This window comes from Capra hircus, chromosome 21 (assembly GCF_001704415.2).
Source record: "Capra hircus breed San Clemente chromosome 21, ASM170441v1, whole genome shotgun sequence".
In the NCBI taxonomy this organism is placed as follows: Eukaryota; Metazoa; Chordata; class Mammalia; order Artiodactyla; family Bovidae; genus Capra; species Capra hircus.
Genome location: NC_030828.1, coordinates 30,751,185 through 30,769,267, shown reverse-complemented (window position 1 = coordinate 30,769,267; position 18,083 = coordinate 30,751,185). Strand labels below are relative to the sequence as shown.

General features: G+C 38.6%; 2 protein-coding genes across 3 annotated transcripts in view; one reads left to right on the top strand and one right to left on the bottom strand.

Moving 5' to 3' along the window:
- UBE2Q2 (ubiquitin conjugating enzyme E2 Q2) overlaps positions 1-18,083 on the bottom strand; it is a 61,631-nt gene that overhangs the window by 11,042 nt on the left and 32,506 nt on the right. For both annotated transcript variants that reach the window (XM_018066096.1, XM_018066095.1), the window contains exon 9: positions 10,218-10,276. In XM_018066096.1, coding sequence (XP_017921585.1) covers positions 10,218-10,276 — 59 coding nt within the window. The remainder of the gene's footprint in view (positions 1-10,217; positions 10,277-18,083) is intronic.
- The window catches only part of NRG4 (neuregulin 4), a 186,047-nt gene that overhangs the window by 157,067 nt on the left and 10,897 nt on the right, over positions 1-18,083 (top strand). The gene's annotated exons all lie outside the window — the stretch shown is intronic.

The window sequence follows — 18,083 nt, the reverse complement described above, 5'->3', positions numbered from 1 at the left end:
CTGTAAATTTTGCATTCTGGCTAAGCAAATGCATCCTTGTATTGACTAAACCAAGTAACAGAGAAGTAAGGAATCTAAAAACTTCTACTGTAGACCACTAGTAATAATAGTTACAGTGGAATCACTCACTAACAGAAACTAGTCAATAACTCTCCCCTATCCTGGAGAATTTAGGCAACCATCTCTCTTTTACTTCCTTGTCCCAACTTCCGGGAACTTTCAAAGCAGAAGTTTAATAGGAAGAAAAAAACTCCAAAAAAATTAAATCAGGAAGGAGAATCATGAGATTTTACACTTTGTAGGGGAGGAAAAAATTGGGAGATTGGGATTGACATACACACTACTCTATATAAAATGGATAACTAGTGAGAATTTACTGTATAGCACAGGGAACTCTACTAAATACTGTGTAATGACCTATACGGGAACAGAATCTTAAGAAAGAGTGGATATACGTAAATGTATTAATTGATTCACTCTGCTGTAGAGCAGAAAGTAATATAACACTGTAAATCAACTATACACCATAATTTTTTTTCAGTAAAAGATAAACTGTGTATATTCTCTTATGTTCCTGAAACTCAGAAATTTGTCTACAATACTCTGAATCTCCCACTGGGCTCAAAGTGTATCTTGCATATTTAAAAATCTTGCAGCTTTAAATAAGCATTTGCTGATTTAACAGAATTACAAGATCCAAGTTCTCATTTGATTTTGATTTCTCCAAAACCACTCAAAGTCTAGTAATCTGTTCATGAGTTAACACCATTCTGGGTCCTTACACTTCAGAAACGCTAAAGAGAAACTTATTTTAGGAAAAGGACATGTAGTTAATGCTGAGTTACCAATTATCTAACCACCACCTTCCCCTTTAGCACCCCACTCTTCATTGTGGGCATGGAGAGTCTTGTCAGGAGAGAAGGGAAAGTTTTCATACTTGTAGATCAGAAGGAAGTACATTTTCTACATGCACATACTAACTATAAAAGTGTTCAATGTCTCAACACAAGACAGAAGTAGTTCTAGTACCTATACAAAAAGTGAGCTAAGCATATATTAGTGCATAATAAACTTTCCTTAGTATATACAATTACTAAATTTCTCTTTAATATATATACCACCAGCAGTATTTACACATGAAAAAAAGTCAATTCTACTTTTGTCTTGTGTCATTTTATCAGTATGTGTTAAAAGCTCTTATTGCTCTTAGGGTCCAAACAAAGAGCTCCTGCAGAATATTGAGACAATGCAAGGACACTAGGAAAAAAAATAATCTAAGGGTCATTTACAGATAAAATGCCACATACATGGGCACAGTAACATTTTCAACTTAAAAATTTTTTCAGTTGCCAAAGTTATATAGCAAACACTATCCTAAGTTCAGCCTCTTTGGGCATTAGTTTATAAAATTTTTGTTTTACTAGGAGGTTCTTGCAAGAATGTTTGCCAGCTAACCTCCCCACCCACAATCTAGGATGATCACTTAATTGCTATGAGGGGACAACAGATACCAGTACTTAAGTGGACAACAAATACCACAATTCATGCAACACTGATTCTTGCAAGGATCCAAAAAACAGATGAGAAATAAAATTTTATATTAAGCCAAATTCTTGATAATGATCACTTTAAAAAAAACAGGCAGGCTTCCAACACAATACTCTAAAGCAGTTATCCTCCAATTAAAAATAAATTTTTTAAACAGGTAGGTTTATCAGCCGACATAAAACAGTCATGATCTTTCCCTTTGTTGAGGTAAGGAAAGGGGCCATGGATAAGAACCGAGCCCTAAAAGAGCAATAAAGTTCTGGCATTTAAAACCAGATTCTTAAAATAATGTTCCCTCAATACAGACAAAAAACCCATGGTCATATAGAAGTAGAAGTATTCTCTTTGTGAATGACTGGGACACAAACAATACCTCCTATTATATCAGCCAATAAAGCATCTTTAGTTGCTTACAAAGAGCTCTCTAATAATGTATTGTACTACCGTCAAATAATCTTTCTGATTCTCACTACATTGTACCCTGGACTAAGCAAAAAGACAGCCAAGTTGTGATGGCTCAGTAAAGTAGCTCATAAAACACCAGTGGATTGGAAATTGTATACTACCCTAAACTGCCTATTTACTGTATTTGCCTACATCTTGCTAACTTACTATAATAAAGCTATAAAGCTAAAAGCAAAGGAAAGATATACCCATTTGAATGCAGAGTTCCAAAGAATAGTAGGGAGAGATAAGAATGCCTTCCTCAGTGATCACTGCAAAGAAATAAAGGAAAATAACAGAATAGGAAAAACTAAAGGATCTCTTCAAGAAAACGAAAGATACCAAGGGAACATTTCATGCAAAGATGGGCACAATAAAGGATAGGAAAGGTATGGACCTAACAAAAGCAGAAGATATTAAGAAGAGGTGGCAAGAAAACACAGAAAAACTATACAAAAAAGATCTTCATGACCCAAATAACCACAATGGTGTGATCACTCACTTAGAGCCAGACATCCTGGAATGTGAAGTCAAGTTGGCCTTAGGAAGCATCACTTCGAACAAAGCTCCTGGAGGTGATGGAGTTCCAGTTAAGCTATTTCAAATCCTAAAAGATGATGCTGTGAAAGTGCTGCACTCAATATGCCAGCAAATTTGGAAAACTCAGCAGTGGCCACAAGATTGGAAAAGGTCAGTTTTCATTCCAATTCCAAAGAAAGGCAATGCCAAACAATGTTCAAACTACCACACAATTGCACTCATCTCACACGCTAGCACAGTAATACTCAAAATTCTCCAAGCCAGGCTTCAACAGTACATGAGCCCTGAACTTCCAGATGTTCAAGCCGGCTTTAGAAAAGGCAGAGGAACCAGAGATCAAATTGCCAACATCTGCTTGATCATCGAAAAAGCAAGAGAGTTTCAGAAAAACATTTACTACTTCTTCGTTATTGACTATGCCAAAGCCTTTGACTGTGTGGATCACAACAAGCTGTCAAAAATACTTTAAAAAAAAAAAAAAAAAAAAACTTAAAAGAGACGGGAATACCATACCACTTTACCTGCCTCCTGAGAAATCTGTATGCAGGTCAGGAAGCAACAGTTAGAACTGGACATGGAACAACAGGCTGGTTCCAAACTGGGAAAAGAATATGCCAAGGCTGTGTACTGTCACCCCGCTTATTTAACTTACATGCAGAGTACATCATGCGAAATGCCTGGCTGGATGAAGCACAAGCTGAAATCAAGATTGTCGGGAGAAATATCAATAACCTCAGATATGGAGATGACACCACCCTTATGGCAGAAAGTGAAGAATTAAAGAGCCTCTTGATGAAAGTAAAGACGAGAGTGAAAAAGTTGGCTTAAACCTCAACATTCAAAAAATGAAGATCATGGCATCCGGTCTCATCACTTCATGGCAAATAGATGGGGAAACAATGGAAACAGTGACAGACTTTATTTCCTTGGGCTCCAAAATCACTGCAGATGGTGACTGCAGCCATGAAATTAAAAGATGCTTGCTCCTTGGAAGAAAAGCTATAGCCAATCTAGACAGCATATTAAAAAGCAGAGACATTACTTTGCCAACAAAGGTCCATATAGTCAAAGCTACAGTTTTTCCAGCAGTCATGTATGGATGTGAGAGTTGGACTATAAAGAAAGCTGAGCACCTAAGAATTGATGCTTTTGAACTGTGGTGTTGGAGAAGACTTGAGAATCCCTTCGACTGCAAGGAAATCAAACCATCCTAAAGGATGGACTGAATATTAGAAGAACTAATATTGAATCAGTCCTGAATATTGGAAGGACTAATGCTGAAGCTGAAACTCCAATACTTTGACCACCTGACATGAAGAACTGACTCATTTGAAAAGACCCTGATGCTGGGAAAGACTGAAGGCAGGAGGAGAAGGGGATGACAGAGGATGAGATGGTTGGATGGTATCACCGACTAGATGGACATGAGTTTGAGCAAGCTCCGGGAGTTGGTGATGGACAGGGAAGCCTGGCGTGGGGCAGTCCATGGGGTCACAGAGTCAGACACGACTAAGCAAATGAACTGAACTGAACTGCTAAGTTACTATATTTTCTTATCTCGTTCATTCATTTACAAATATTTACTGCATATATAGTAATAGTATGTATGCATGCTAAAAACTGAGGCAGACACAAGAATATACAATGAAGAAAACTGATACGACTTGCCTTCATGATTTTGCAATATAGTAAAGATTAGATGCTAAGTGAACAATAAAGTAGTGGAGGGGGTCCCAAAGTTCTGTGAGAAGGAAAAACCAGAAGCCTTATTTTAAATCTGGTGGTCAGGAATAATATACCTACAAGTGAAACACAAGCTGAGACTTGCAGGAATTGAAGTGTGGGTGGAAACAAGAGGACTGAAGAGGCAAGCAAGGGCAAGCTGACAGAAAGTATATGGAATAGGTAAGGACATCAACCTGCAGGAGCAGCGGGAAGACATGGGATGTGTTTAAGCAGAGGAGCAACAATCAGAACAAATCTGTAAAAGCTCACTCTAAAGAGCTTTATGAGTGAGGCTGATCAGAAATTCTCTGAAGTGATCCAAGTGAGAACTGATGGTGGTAGCAACAAAACTGGAAACTATTGGATCTGAAAACCCTTTAAAGTGGAGAAACAAAGGAACATGAGAAAAAGACAAGATATATACAATGACTCTAGGTTCACTAAGTGAGATAAGGAAGACTGGGGAAAGGGGGCTGAAAAACAGATGGGCTCAAGTTTTGTCCTAAAGGCCTGTGTAAGAGACATTCGAGTAGAGGTGTCAGTAAAGCAGAAGAATACTGGAAACACCAAAGACATAGGGATGTGTGACACAAGCCTAGGAGTCACTGGCACACAGAAATATTTTAAAAGCCATGGAGCTTTTTCAACAAACCACACAAGAGCAATTGGACATTAGGTAAAAATCTATGATCTAAACCTCATACCTTATACAAAAATTAATTCAAAATGATTCATAGACATATCTGTAAAATGTAAACTGTAAAACCCTGAGGAACAAAAATAGAAGAAAAATCTTTGGGATCTAGGACTAGGCAGAGTTCTTAGACTTGATACCAAAAGCATAATTTTACTTCAAAGCTAAAATATTCTGTTCTACAAAAGATTCTGTTAAGATAAAATTAAGCTAAAAACTGCTGCTGCCGCTAAGTCGCTTCAGTCATGTCTGACTCTGTGCGACCCCAGAGATGGCAGCCCACCAGGCTCCCCTGTCCCTGGGATTCTCCAGGCAAGAACACTGGAGTGGGTTGCCATTTCCTTTTCCAATGCATGAAAGGGAAAAGTCAAAGTGAAGTTGCTCAGTCGTGTCTGGCTCTTAGCGACCTCATGGGCTGCAGCCTACCAGGCGAAGAAACTAAAAAAGCACACATCCAAAGGACTACTGTGCAGAATGCATCTTAAAAACTTTCAAAATTCAACAAAAGAACAATCCAATTAGAAAACTGGCAAAAGACACGAACAAATATCTCTTTGAAGAGAACATAAAGTTGTCAAATAGGCACATGAAAGATGCTCAACACTGAGGAATATTCATTAGGCAAGTGCAAGTTAAAACCACAATGAGACATCACTGCACAGCTAACAGAATAGTTAAAATAAAAACAAATGATGTCACCAAGTGCTGGCGAGGATGTGGAGAAAGTGGATCACTCACACATTCTTGACAGAATGCAAAATGGTAAAGCCATTCTGGAAAACAGTGTGGTGGTTTCTTTTAGAACTCAATATGCAATGACTGCGAGTGCACGCGATGTTGCTCAGTTGTCCGACTCTGGGTGACCCTATGAACTGTAGCTGGCCAGGTCCCGCTGTCCATGGGGTTCTATGACCTAGCTACTGCATTCCTAAACATGAATCCCAGACAAAGGACAATACATTCACATTCGTTCACACACATATACACACACACACTGTATACAAATATTCATAGCAGCTTTATTTGTAATACTCTTAACACTGAAATCAGTCTAGAGGTCCTTCAGTGAGTTACTGGTTAAACAAACTGTGGTACATGGGGCACCATGGAATACTACTTAGCAATAAAAAGGAACAAACCAGTCAGACACTTAGATGACTCTCCAGGGAATTATGAGTAAAAAAAACACAAAAAACCAGCTAATCCCCAAAGGTTACAATACAAAACTTTAAGATTTCATTTATGTAACTTTTTTTATAATGACAAAATATTAGGAATGCAGGCTAGATGAGTGGTTACCAGGAGTTAAGGGATGAGGGGCATTAGAGGAAAATGGGTCTAGTTTCAAGGGGCAACAAAAAGGATCCATGTGGTGTTGGAACTGCACAGCACCTTGACTGCTGTGTTGCATACACAAATCTACTCAATATAAAATTCAAGACACACATATGCATGCATGCACGCTAAGTTGCTTCAGTCGTGTCCGACTCTTTGCGACCCTATGAACTGTAGCCTATCAGGCTCCTCTGTGCATGGGAATTCTCCAGGCAAGAATATTGGAGTGGGTTGCCATGCCCTCCTCCAGGGGATCATCCCACCCCAGGGACTGAACCCACATCTCCCTCACTGCAAGCAGATTCTATAGCATTAAGCCACCAGGGAAGCCCTACACACGTATGTGCTGTGCTGTGCTCAAGTTGCTCAGTCATGTCTGACTCTTTTCGACACCACAGACTGTAGCCACCAAGTTCATCTGTCCATGGGCATTCTCCAGGTAGGAATACTGGAGTGGGTTGCCAGTGCCCTCCTCCAGGGAATCTTCCCAACCCAGGGATCAAGCCCAGGTCTCTCACACTGCAGGCAAATTCTTTACCATCTGAGCCACCAGGGATATATATGAGTTATACATAAAACTGGGAAAATCTGCATAAGCACTATATACTGTATCCCTGTCTCTATATCACTGTTTCATAATACTATACTATACAGCTTTGCAAAAACTGTACGATAGGGAAACTAGGCAAAAGGTACAAAGTATCTCTAATTTCTTACAACTGTGTGCAAGCATACAATTAACTCAATGGGAAAAAAAATTCTTTTTTAAGGCAAAGGAATGAAGAGAAAAGAAAAGAGAAAGGACCTAGTACCAAATTCTAAAGAACTCCAACAGGTAGAAGTTAAGGAACAGGAATTCCCAGCAAAAAGAGACTGAGAAGAGGCAATCAGAAACCAAGGGAAAAATGTTTCGGTGTTGCTGAGAAATCTAATAATCAGGTATGACAGAACCTGAAAACATACTTCTGGATTTACCGAAGTCCCTATTGGAAATATCAGTCTGGGAGGAACAGTAACAGCTAATGCCGAATTACATGGGGCTGAAAAGTGAGCAGGAAAGAAATGAAGAGAGTTGGTTACATACACACTGCTTGTGGGAATGTAAATGGTGCAGCCACTTGGGAAAAGTGCGGCACTTCATAAAAAGTTGAAAAGTTATTACCAAAGGACCTAGTGACTCCTCTCATAGGTATATGTGATACAGAAATGAAGATGTGCACACAGAAACCTGCCTGTGAAAGTTCATAGCATTATTCATAACAGCCAAAAGGTGAAAACAAATGTCCATGGATAAATAAAATGGAATGAGCTACTGATATATGCTGCAACATGGATGAACCTTGAAAAATTTTAAGTGACAGAAGCCAGTCCCAAAAGCGTGTAATTTGTTTGCTTCCTTAAATGAAAATGTCCAGAATACGCAAATCCATAGAGATAAGAATTAGTAGTTGCTAGTGGGTGGAGGGATAGGAGAGAGGAATGAGAAGTGATTGCTAATAGGTACAGAGTTTCTTCTGCAAGGTGATAAAAGCATTTTTAAATCAATGGTAATGGTTACACAACTGAGTATACTATACCACTGAACTGTACCCTTTAAAAGGGTGAGTTTTATCATATGTGAATTGTATCACAATGAAGCTGTTATGTTTAAAAAATTTTTTGACAAGAAACAAATAAGGAAGTATCTAGGAGATATGGGATATAAAATATCTGGAACAAAAACTGTTCAATAATCTGTCCAGAGTCACAGTGTTTAATTAAGCATTAGCCTGAGTCAGATCACAAGCTGTTCTATCAGGCTTCACACTTTTTAGTTCTTCCCATGTCAGTCAATAATTCTTACTTTTTACTTAATAGTTGACTGTGAAGATCAAGTCATATTGATTTTGCCTCAAATCACCCTCATCCTTCATTCATCTTTCCATTCCCATCACTATTGTAACAGCTCAGGTTGTTATCACTTTACCCTACAACAGTAGCATCAGCTCTTAACTAGCCTTGCATTCTTCCAGACTTTGTGAATATAATTTGTCCTGTAGTATTTTCTACTGTCAACAGATTTAGCTTTCTAAGACATTCTTTTTACTGTTATTTCCCTATTTCTGAACCAGTTTAAGAAAAATAAATTAAATATCCATGGGTAATAGTTTGCTCACCAATCCATGCTCCTATGTAATTACAAGCTATTGTCAACACAATTTCCTATAATTTTTCTATAGGAACTCTACCCCTCATGTGTTATAGCTCAAACTGTTCTGATAAAACTGAATACACTATGCTCTTTCCTAAATGTGTGATTGTGTTTACTTTTCACCTATATAGACAATTTTCCTTCAACCTCCATAAGTTGACCAAACCCCAACCAATACTTCAAGATCTAGCTGGGATCCCACCTCCTTGTCCAGGTCTTCCCAGATCACTATTGCCAGAAGCAATCTCCTTTTCCTTTAAGGTCAGAGAACTTAAGTCCATACTTAACACCTGACAAATCAACTGAATACTCAATACTTCTAATCTTTTGTTATTGCTGCCTTTTGGTATAATGGAAAAAACATTTTATTAGAAGATATAAGGTTTATTTGGATAAGTCACAAACTGACTTCTTATTCTAGTTATTTATTTGAATAATGGGAAAATAACCCCGTTTGGTAAAAGTAATCAACGAAGAGAAAATACATAGCAGATTTAAAAACTGAAAATGTCATTATTTATAATTTAATTATCCCCACAAGATGGTAAACTACTAAGACCATAAACTCTAGGGAATTTTTTCCACATCAGAATGTGAAAAAAATCTATGCTAGTGAAGTTTACATCAGATTTCAAAATAATTTTACAAAAACATTTTTTTATATATTTATCCTGAATTTGCAAAAAGTTTCCAAATATTTTCCTTAATCATTTATAGCCACCCATATTGTTTTAATCTAAATGAGACTATTACTATATCAAGCATAGAAATGATCAAAGGATTGGATATTTTTAGATTTTAATTACCATAATATGATTGTTTCAGAGTGGACTTGATCAGCTGAGCATATCACAATTCTCAAACTAGTTTAACTCCTCTTACTTCAAGGATCTATAGAATCTTCCACAACTAACCTAGGTAAAAATTCTGATCCTTTCCCCATCATTCATATGACTTCTAATCACACACACACAAAAATACAAATTTCAATAAAAAATGCCAGGCAATTACCATTTGATTCTACCAAACTGAGACCACCTCTTTAGAAAATCAATTACCAGCTCAATAGGCCCGTGAGATTTCCTGTGATTATTCCTCGCATCATGGGCATGTGGGAATCACTTAATCCTAACTTTCTCTAAACCCTCAATCACAACTTACATTTTAAAAACATTTTGATTTTTTAAGGTGAAATATATACACATAGGGGTCATTTAAAAACCCCTATAAACATAATGATTTATACCAGTGATGCTTAAATTATGGTTCCCAGCCTGAAACACCAGCTTCACCTGAAACTGTCTTAGATATGGAAATTCTCAGGCCTCATGGAGAAGGCAACGGCAACCCACTCCTGTACTCTTGCCTGGAAAATCCCATGGATGGAGGAGCCTGGTGGGCTGCAGTCCGTGGGGTTGCTATGAGTCGGACACGACTGAGTGACTTCACTTTCACTTTTCAGTTTCATGCATTAGAGAAGAAAATGGCAACCCACTCCAGTGTTCTTGCCTGGAGAATCCCAGGGACGGGGGAGCCTGGTGTGCTGCTGTCTATGGGGTCACACAGAGTCGGACACGACTGAAGCGACTTAGCAGCAGCAGCAGCAGCAGGCCCCATAACAAGTCCTACTGAATCAGAAACTTTGAGGTAAAGTTTAGCATTCTAGGCCTCCTGGCATTTGACTAGCCCTCCAAATGATTCTGATGTATACTATCAAAGAAAATAATCACTTGAACTTACCCTCCTGAGAGAACAGGTAATACCACTCGAACAAATGGAGGATCAAACGGAAAGTTATCCTAAAAAACAAATAAGCAAGTTTAATTTTAAGAATATCCTTAATACTGTATATTTAGACGATTTTAAAATAATCTATAAAGAATGCATACATTTATTATCTAATGATGAATGAGAGTCATAAACGTAAAAACAGTCCCCAAAAATGAAATGAAAACCAAATAAAAATGAAGATCAGGCCCAAACAGAACAGCATATTTGCAAAATTATGAAATACAGAAAGAGGTTCCCACCTGCAAGAGAACTATATAAAGAAACCATTCCAATAATGATGGACTAGGTAATTTGGATCAATCCTCTGGCTATGAACTAGAAAAGATAGACAAATGTACAACTACAGAGCTAAGATCAGGAAAAGGGAACCTCAGAGTGCATTTGTTTTTTCCCTGTTTGGATTTTCTTTCAACTGGAGGAGAGGAAGATAAGAGGTTAAGAAGCTGAGCAGAACAAGACTCCTTATAAGTTGCTATAGCACACGTTAGCTTGGGACCCTGAAAGACAAACCACAAACTACACAGGTAGTAGTTTGAAAAGGTAGAGAACAAAGCCCATCTTTATATCATCTCACTGCCATTTGGGATTCAGGGATCCTGGGTTACAATGCCCAACTACCTGATGGGCAGACATACATCTTCTATGTAGAGGACTAGCATCCAAGGCTTCAAATTAGCTTTCTAATCATTCATATATAACATCTATCACCAAAAATAACCAGTCACATGAGACTTAAAGACAGCATTATCAGAAAATGACAGACAAAACTACAAGGTGTCAAGATAAGCATTATCTGACACAGATTTTAAAGTAACTAAGCTGAATATTCAGTATCACAGTAATCCAAGCTATGCCCCAACCAGGAATGCCGAAGAAGCTGAAGCTGAATGGTTCCATGAAGACCTACAAGACCTTTTAGAACTAACACCCAAAAGAGATGTCCTTTTCATTTTAAGAGACTGGAATAAATAGGAAGTCAAGAAACACCTGGAGTAACAGGCAAATTTGGTCTTGGAGTACAGAATGAAGCAGGGCAAAGGCTCGTAGAGTTTTGCCAAGAGAACACACTGATCATAAAAAACACCCTCTTCCAACAACACAAGAGAAGACTCTACACATGGACATCACCAGATAGTCAACACTGAAAACAGATTGATTATATTCTTTGCAGCCAAAGATGGAGAAACTCTATACAGTGAGTAAAAACAAGACTGGGAGCTGACTATGGCTCAGATCATGAACTCCTTATTGCCAAATTCAGACTTAAATTGAAGAAAGTAGGGAAAACTACTAGATCATTCAGGTAATGACCTAAATCAAATCCCTTATGATTATACAGCAGATTTAAGATTTAAGGGACTAGATCTGATGGACAGAGTGCCTGATGAACTGTGGACGAAGCTTCATGACACTGTACAGCAAACAGGGATCAAGACCATCCCCAAGAAAAAAAAAGCAAAATGGCTCTCTTAGGAGGCCATACAAATAGCTGAGAAAAGAAGAGAAGCGAAAAACAAAGGAGAAAAGGAAAGATATACCCTTTTGAATGCAGAGTTCCAAACAATAGCAAGGAGAGATAAGAAAGCCTTCCACAGTGATCAGTGCAAAGAAACAGAGGAAAACAACAGAATGGGAAAGTCTAGGGATCTCTTCAAGAAAATTAGAGATACCAAGGGAACATTTCACACAAAAATGGACACAATAAAGGACAGAAATGGTATGGGCCTAACAGAAGCAGAAGATATTAAGAAGAGGTGGCAAGAATACACAGAAGAACTGTACAAAAAAGATCTTCAGGACCCAGATGATCACGATGGTGTGATCATTCACTAGAGCCAGACATGCTGGAATGTGAAGTCAAGTGGGCCTTAGGAAGCATCACTATGAACAAAGCTAGTGGAGGTGATGAATTCCAGTTGAGCTATTTCAAATCCTGAAAGATGATGCTGTGAAAGTGCTGCACTCAATATGCCAGCAAATTTGGAAAAACTCAGCAGTGGCCACAGGACCAGAAAAGGTCAGTTTTCATTCCAATCCCAAAGAAAGGAAATGCCAAAGAAAGTTCAAACTACCACAAAATTGCACTCAAAATTGCACATGCTTAGTAAAGTAATGCTCACAATTCTCCAAGCCAGGCTTCAACAATAAGTGAACTGTGAACTTCCAGATGTTCAAGCTGGATTTAGAAAAGGCAGAGGAACCAGAGATTAAACTGCCAACATCCACAGAATCATTGAAAAAGCAAGAGGGTTCCAGAAGAACACCTACTCCTGCTTTACACCAAAGCCTTTGACTGTGTGGATCACAACAAACTGTAGAAAATTCTGAAAGAGGTGGGAATAGCAGACCACCTGACCTACCTCTTGAGAAATCTGTATGAAGATCAGGAAGCAACAGTTAGAACTGAACATGGAACAACAGACTGGTTCCAAATAGGAAAAGGAGGAAGTCAAGGCTATATATTGTCACCGTGCTTATTTAACTTATATGCAGAGTACTTATATCATGAGAAACGCTGGGCTGGATGAAGCACAAGCTGGAATCAAGATTGCCAGGAGAAATATCAATAACCTCAGATATGCAGAAGACACCACCCTTATGGCAGAAAGTAAAGAAGAACTGAGAAGGAAGTGAGAAAGAGGAGAGTGAAAAAGTTGGATTAAAGCTCAACACTGAGAAAACTAAGATCACAGCATCCAGTCCCATTACTTCAAGACAAACAGATGGGGAAACAGTGGAAACAGTGACATACTTTATTTTTGGGGGCTCCAAAATCACTGCAGATGGTGATTGGAGCCATGAAATTAAAAGACGCTTACTCCTTGGAAGGAACGTTATGACCAACCTAGACAGCATATTAGAAAGTAGAGACATTACTTTGACAACAAAGGTCCATCTAGTCAAAGCTATGGTTTTTCCAATGGTCACATATGGATGTGAGAGTTGTACTCCAAAGAAAGCTGAGCACCAAAGAATTGATGCTTTTGAACTAGGGTGTTGGGGAAGACTCTTGAGAGTCCCTTGGACTGCAAGGAGATCCAACCAGTCCATCCTAAAGGAGATCAGTCCTGAGTATTCACTGGAAGGACTGTTGTTGAAGCTGAAACTCCAATACTTTGGCCACCTGATGCAAAGAACTGATTCATTTGAAAAGACCCTGATGCTGGGAAAGATTGAAGGCAGGAGGAGAAGGGGAAGACAGAGGATGAGATGGCTGGATGGCATCACCGACTCAATGGACATGAGTTTGGGTGGACTTCGGGAGTTGGTGATGGACAGGGAGGCTTGGTGTGCTGCAGTCCATGGGGTTGCAAAGAGTCGGACATGACTGATCGACTGAACTGAACTGAAGCCAAATATGTGCAAGAAAAAACAAGACTGAAAACCCTGGCAGAAAACTAAAATTATAAAAATGAACTATATAGAAATTCTGAAGCTTAGAAATAAATGACTGAAATTAGTAACTTGATGGATGAGTTTAACTACCATGGAGACCTGGAAGAGAAATTTAGTATACTGGAAAAATAAGTCAGAAAACATCCCAAATGAAGACAAGGGAGAGAAAAAAGTGGAAAATACAGATAATAAGCAAGATGTAGGAAAATGAATTGAAAAGGCTAATCATATACAGAGTCCTAGAAGAAGAGAGAATGTGATAGAAGTAATATTTGAAGAGGTAATGTCTGAGAATTTTCCAAAAATGATTAAAGATTTCATAAGATTTACCCACTGTAAATACTTCAAGAGAAACAATGGAAGCTATAATAGAGGAACGACATCTTTGAGGCAATGAAAGAAAGGAAATTTCCAACCTAAAAATCTATACCAAATGAAAATACTTTCCAAAAATGAAGTCCAAATAAAAATATTTTCCTATAAGCAGACCCACTCTAAAGGAAACAAAAATGGATATTCTTCAAGCAAGAGGAAGGTCCTAGATGGAAACATGGAGAATAAAGACCATGAAGAGAGCTAATACACCCACAGGCCCAAATGCATACTGATGAGTTATGTAATAGTGATGTATAAGGGTTTACATGTATAAGATAAATACAGAACTCAAAGGAATGACAACAAGAGCACAGAGTACATGTTCTAAGATCTCTGTGTTGACAAGGAAAAAGAAAAACACTAACAAATACATATTACACGTGGACAAGCTAAGGATATGCATTCTAATTGTAAGGCAGTAAAGAAGAGTAAAGGGACGAATAGCACCATGCTAACAGAGGTGGGGAAACTAGAGTAATTTCTTAAAAATCTGAATGAAATGAGAAACAAGAGATGGTTCAATGACAAACAGAATGAGACACTAGATTGAGACTCAAATAGCAATAACAACATTAAATGTCAATAGATGATCGCTTTGGCAAAGATCAGACTTGATAAACATATAAAGAAGGCAAAATAAGAGAAAAGAATCTTAGTTAATTCTCAGGCTGCACAATTCTTTCAAATTTTCAGTCCTGGAAACTGAGGTTTCCAGAACAAAACTTTTTCTCTCAGTGAACTTTTAAGACTGTAGCTGAGGTAGCCTCAGGGTGTCAGAGGTCTTGGCCTCTGACAGAGTGTCAGTGTCAGATGAGTCCAAAAAAGGTCCCAGCCACTACAACACAGGAACAAGGTAACAGCATACTGCCTCCCATGAAGAGATGTCAGGAAGGCTAAGAGAAATTACCTCCAATTGCTATGTTCAAATAAAAAAGAATTAGTCAACAACTATTGCCCCTTAAATCAAAAATCAATCTGCAGGTAAGGAGCTAAACAAACATTTCTTTCATCCAGTTATTTCTAAGAACACAAAAATTCAATGTTTACTTCTAAAAAACAGAAAAATAACAGTGTTTATTTCTAAGAATACAAAAATACAGTGTTTAACTCCCTACCTCTACCCATCCTTGAGCAAGACCCTGAGGAACATATAAACTATGAAAACTAAATCCTAATAGGAGAGGGAGATAAAAAAAACATACTTCTGATGGCTAAAACAGGTAATCTTAGCTATCTATTGTAAGGCAGAAAAAGAAGAAATCTATCCACACAAGAAACCAACTTAATGACAGTTATTATAATCTAGTTCCGAATAAGTAGCTCACCTTTTTTCTACAATAAAGAAAGGCATAGATGCAAAGTTTGGTAAAGCACAAGTTGATTGAATTTCCTGTATTTTAGATTGTTGAATGTGTGATTCCATATGAGTGACTACAAACCTCTCTGAATTGATTATGTGACAGTGAGGATTCCCTTCACTTTAAGTAATGCCCAGATTAACTACTCTATCAAAACCTAGGGATTCTATTCCATAGACTCTGTACCTTGGAACTCAGTAACCAAAATTTTACAGAAATAAGGTGTCAGGGTGGGGGAGGGTAGGTACAGGCACTGGGGGCAAGAGAAGAAGGTTTCTGTTAAAACAGATATAAGAGAGGGAATTCCCAGGCAGTCCAGCAGTTAGGACTCCACACTTTCACTGCCAGGTTCAATCCCTGGCGGGGGAATTAAAATCCTGTGAGCCATGCCATGTATCTAAAACAAAAACAAAAATATAGACATGCGAGTTACTGTGATGTATTAACTCAGAAACTAAGAAGATCAGAGTTTACAGTGATCTCACACAGTTATCTGATTTCCAAATAAACTGTCTAGGCCTTCCAAGCTATTCTTAACAATGAGGAACATTCTATTTTTGAATGACTACATCATTGAATGGCTGTAAATAGTTACAAATCACTTCCTTATACTGAGTTGAAAACCGTCGCTTTACAGTCTGACTTACTAATTTAATCACCATGCCTTGTGTTCATCAAAAACAAAATCAAACTAATCCTTCTACATCCCCAGTCCTTGAAATAGTTGAAGACAAGGTATCACAAACCCCCATGTTCTCCTCTCCACATGTACAATCCCACCATCTTAGGACATGGCACGGAATCTCTAATCCCGGCTGCGATTCTCTAGATGAACCCAGATTTGTCTAAACAAACTCTTTTTAAAGTACTACCTCAGAGTTCAACTCCGTAATTCACACGTGGCCAGAAAAGCCAGACCACCACTTCCTAACCAAGCTGCTGACCAATCTATAGGGCAACCCTCCGGCCCCTGCCCCTTCCCAACCTGGTGTCACACTGCATCTCCAGTTTCATTTTCTTATTCTTCAGGACCCTCAAGGGGTCACCGTGGGCAGTCAAGGCCTCAAATACTATTCATGCTCCTTCTGTGGATCCTTCTTTCTGAGTCGTATCTGCTATCCTCCAAAATCCATGAATTGAGATTTATAACTTGGCAACTGAGTTTAAGGTCCTCTTCACAAGGGCGGTTAGCTCAGGGCAATCTTAACCTTCCCAGGCCTCTTAGATACTTCAACCCTAGCAAATGCCCTTCTTTCTGGTATCAGAAACCATGGTCCAGAAACACAAATCCAACAGAATCTCAGCCATTTATTTATCTCCCAGATTGTCCTCCCTGAAGTCCCATCTAGAGCAAGAAAATATAGTGAAAACACTATCCGCAGTCACAAGTCTCAGGTTCCTGGTCAAGATTTCATATTCCTTTAAAGATATGTCTGGAAGGAGAATGTGGGAGGGGAGTGGCCCTCATTGGGCTTCAAAGATACTGATACGGTTCTATTTCTTAAGCTTGGTGTTGGGCATATGGTTTAATTATTTAGATTTCAAGTTAAAAATAATTTACATAGAGGAATTCCTTGGCAGTCTAGTGGTTGGGACTTCATGCTTTCACTGTCAAGGGCCAGAGTTTGATTCCTTGTCAGGGAAGTAGGATCCCACACAGAGTGGCCAAAAATAAATAAAATTAAAATTTGCATTTTTTAAAAAGATACATTCCTAGGTTCTTTGCACCACATGAATCAGTAAATATATGCCAGATTCACTCTCTAGGAAGGTATAACCCAGCTGATAGCCTCAATAATTTCTACAATAACAAAGCTGTGGGAAAATAGTGACATTTGACATTTGGGTTATTTGAAGAAAGTTCAATCATAAATGAGGATATATGCCCAAACAAGAATATACACACACAAACACTAAGTAAGCAGCTTTCAAAACATTACTCCTTTTTGCAAGTGTAAAAGTATCCTTTCATGTCTTTTCTTCCTTCAAAACATCTCATTTTCATCTAATGGTAGTGAAAGTCACTCAGTCGTGTCCAACTCTTTGCAACCCTGTGGACTATACAGTCCATGGAATTCTCCAGGCCAGAATACTGGAGTGGGTAGCCTTTCCCTCCTCCAGGAGATCTTCCCAACCCAGGGATCAAACCCAGGTGTCCCGCATTGCAGGCAGATTCTTCACCAGCTGAGCCACCAGAGAAGCCATATTCATCTACTGTCACCTATTCCTACACTACTAACCTTCGTTACTCTCTCCCAGATTAAAATCAATGCCCCCAGCTTGTCTCCCAGAAGTCTACTCTGTCTTATCCAAACCCTACTCTGATGCTGATGGCATACTAACTGTTTTTTAAAAATAAAATAAAAAGCCAAACAGATCAATCATACCCCTGCCTAAAAACCCCTGCTAGCTTTTTACTACATAAAGGTAAGCTCCCAGACTCTCCATCATGATCTCCAAAGCCCTACAGTTTTCATCACAGATTTCTCTCCAAAGACGACAGGTCTTTAAAGAACAGGGATTACATTTTGGATGCCTCACGTCCTCAAGCCTTCTATAGCAGGGGTCCCCAGCCTCTGAGATCTAATGTCTGATGATCTGAGGTGGAGCTGATGTAATAATAATAGAACAACATAATAAATGTAACACACTTAAATCATCCCCAAACCACCTCCCAACCCAATCT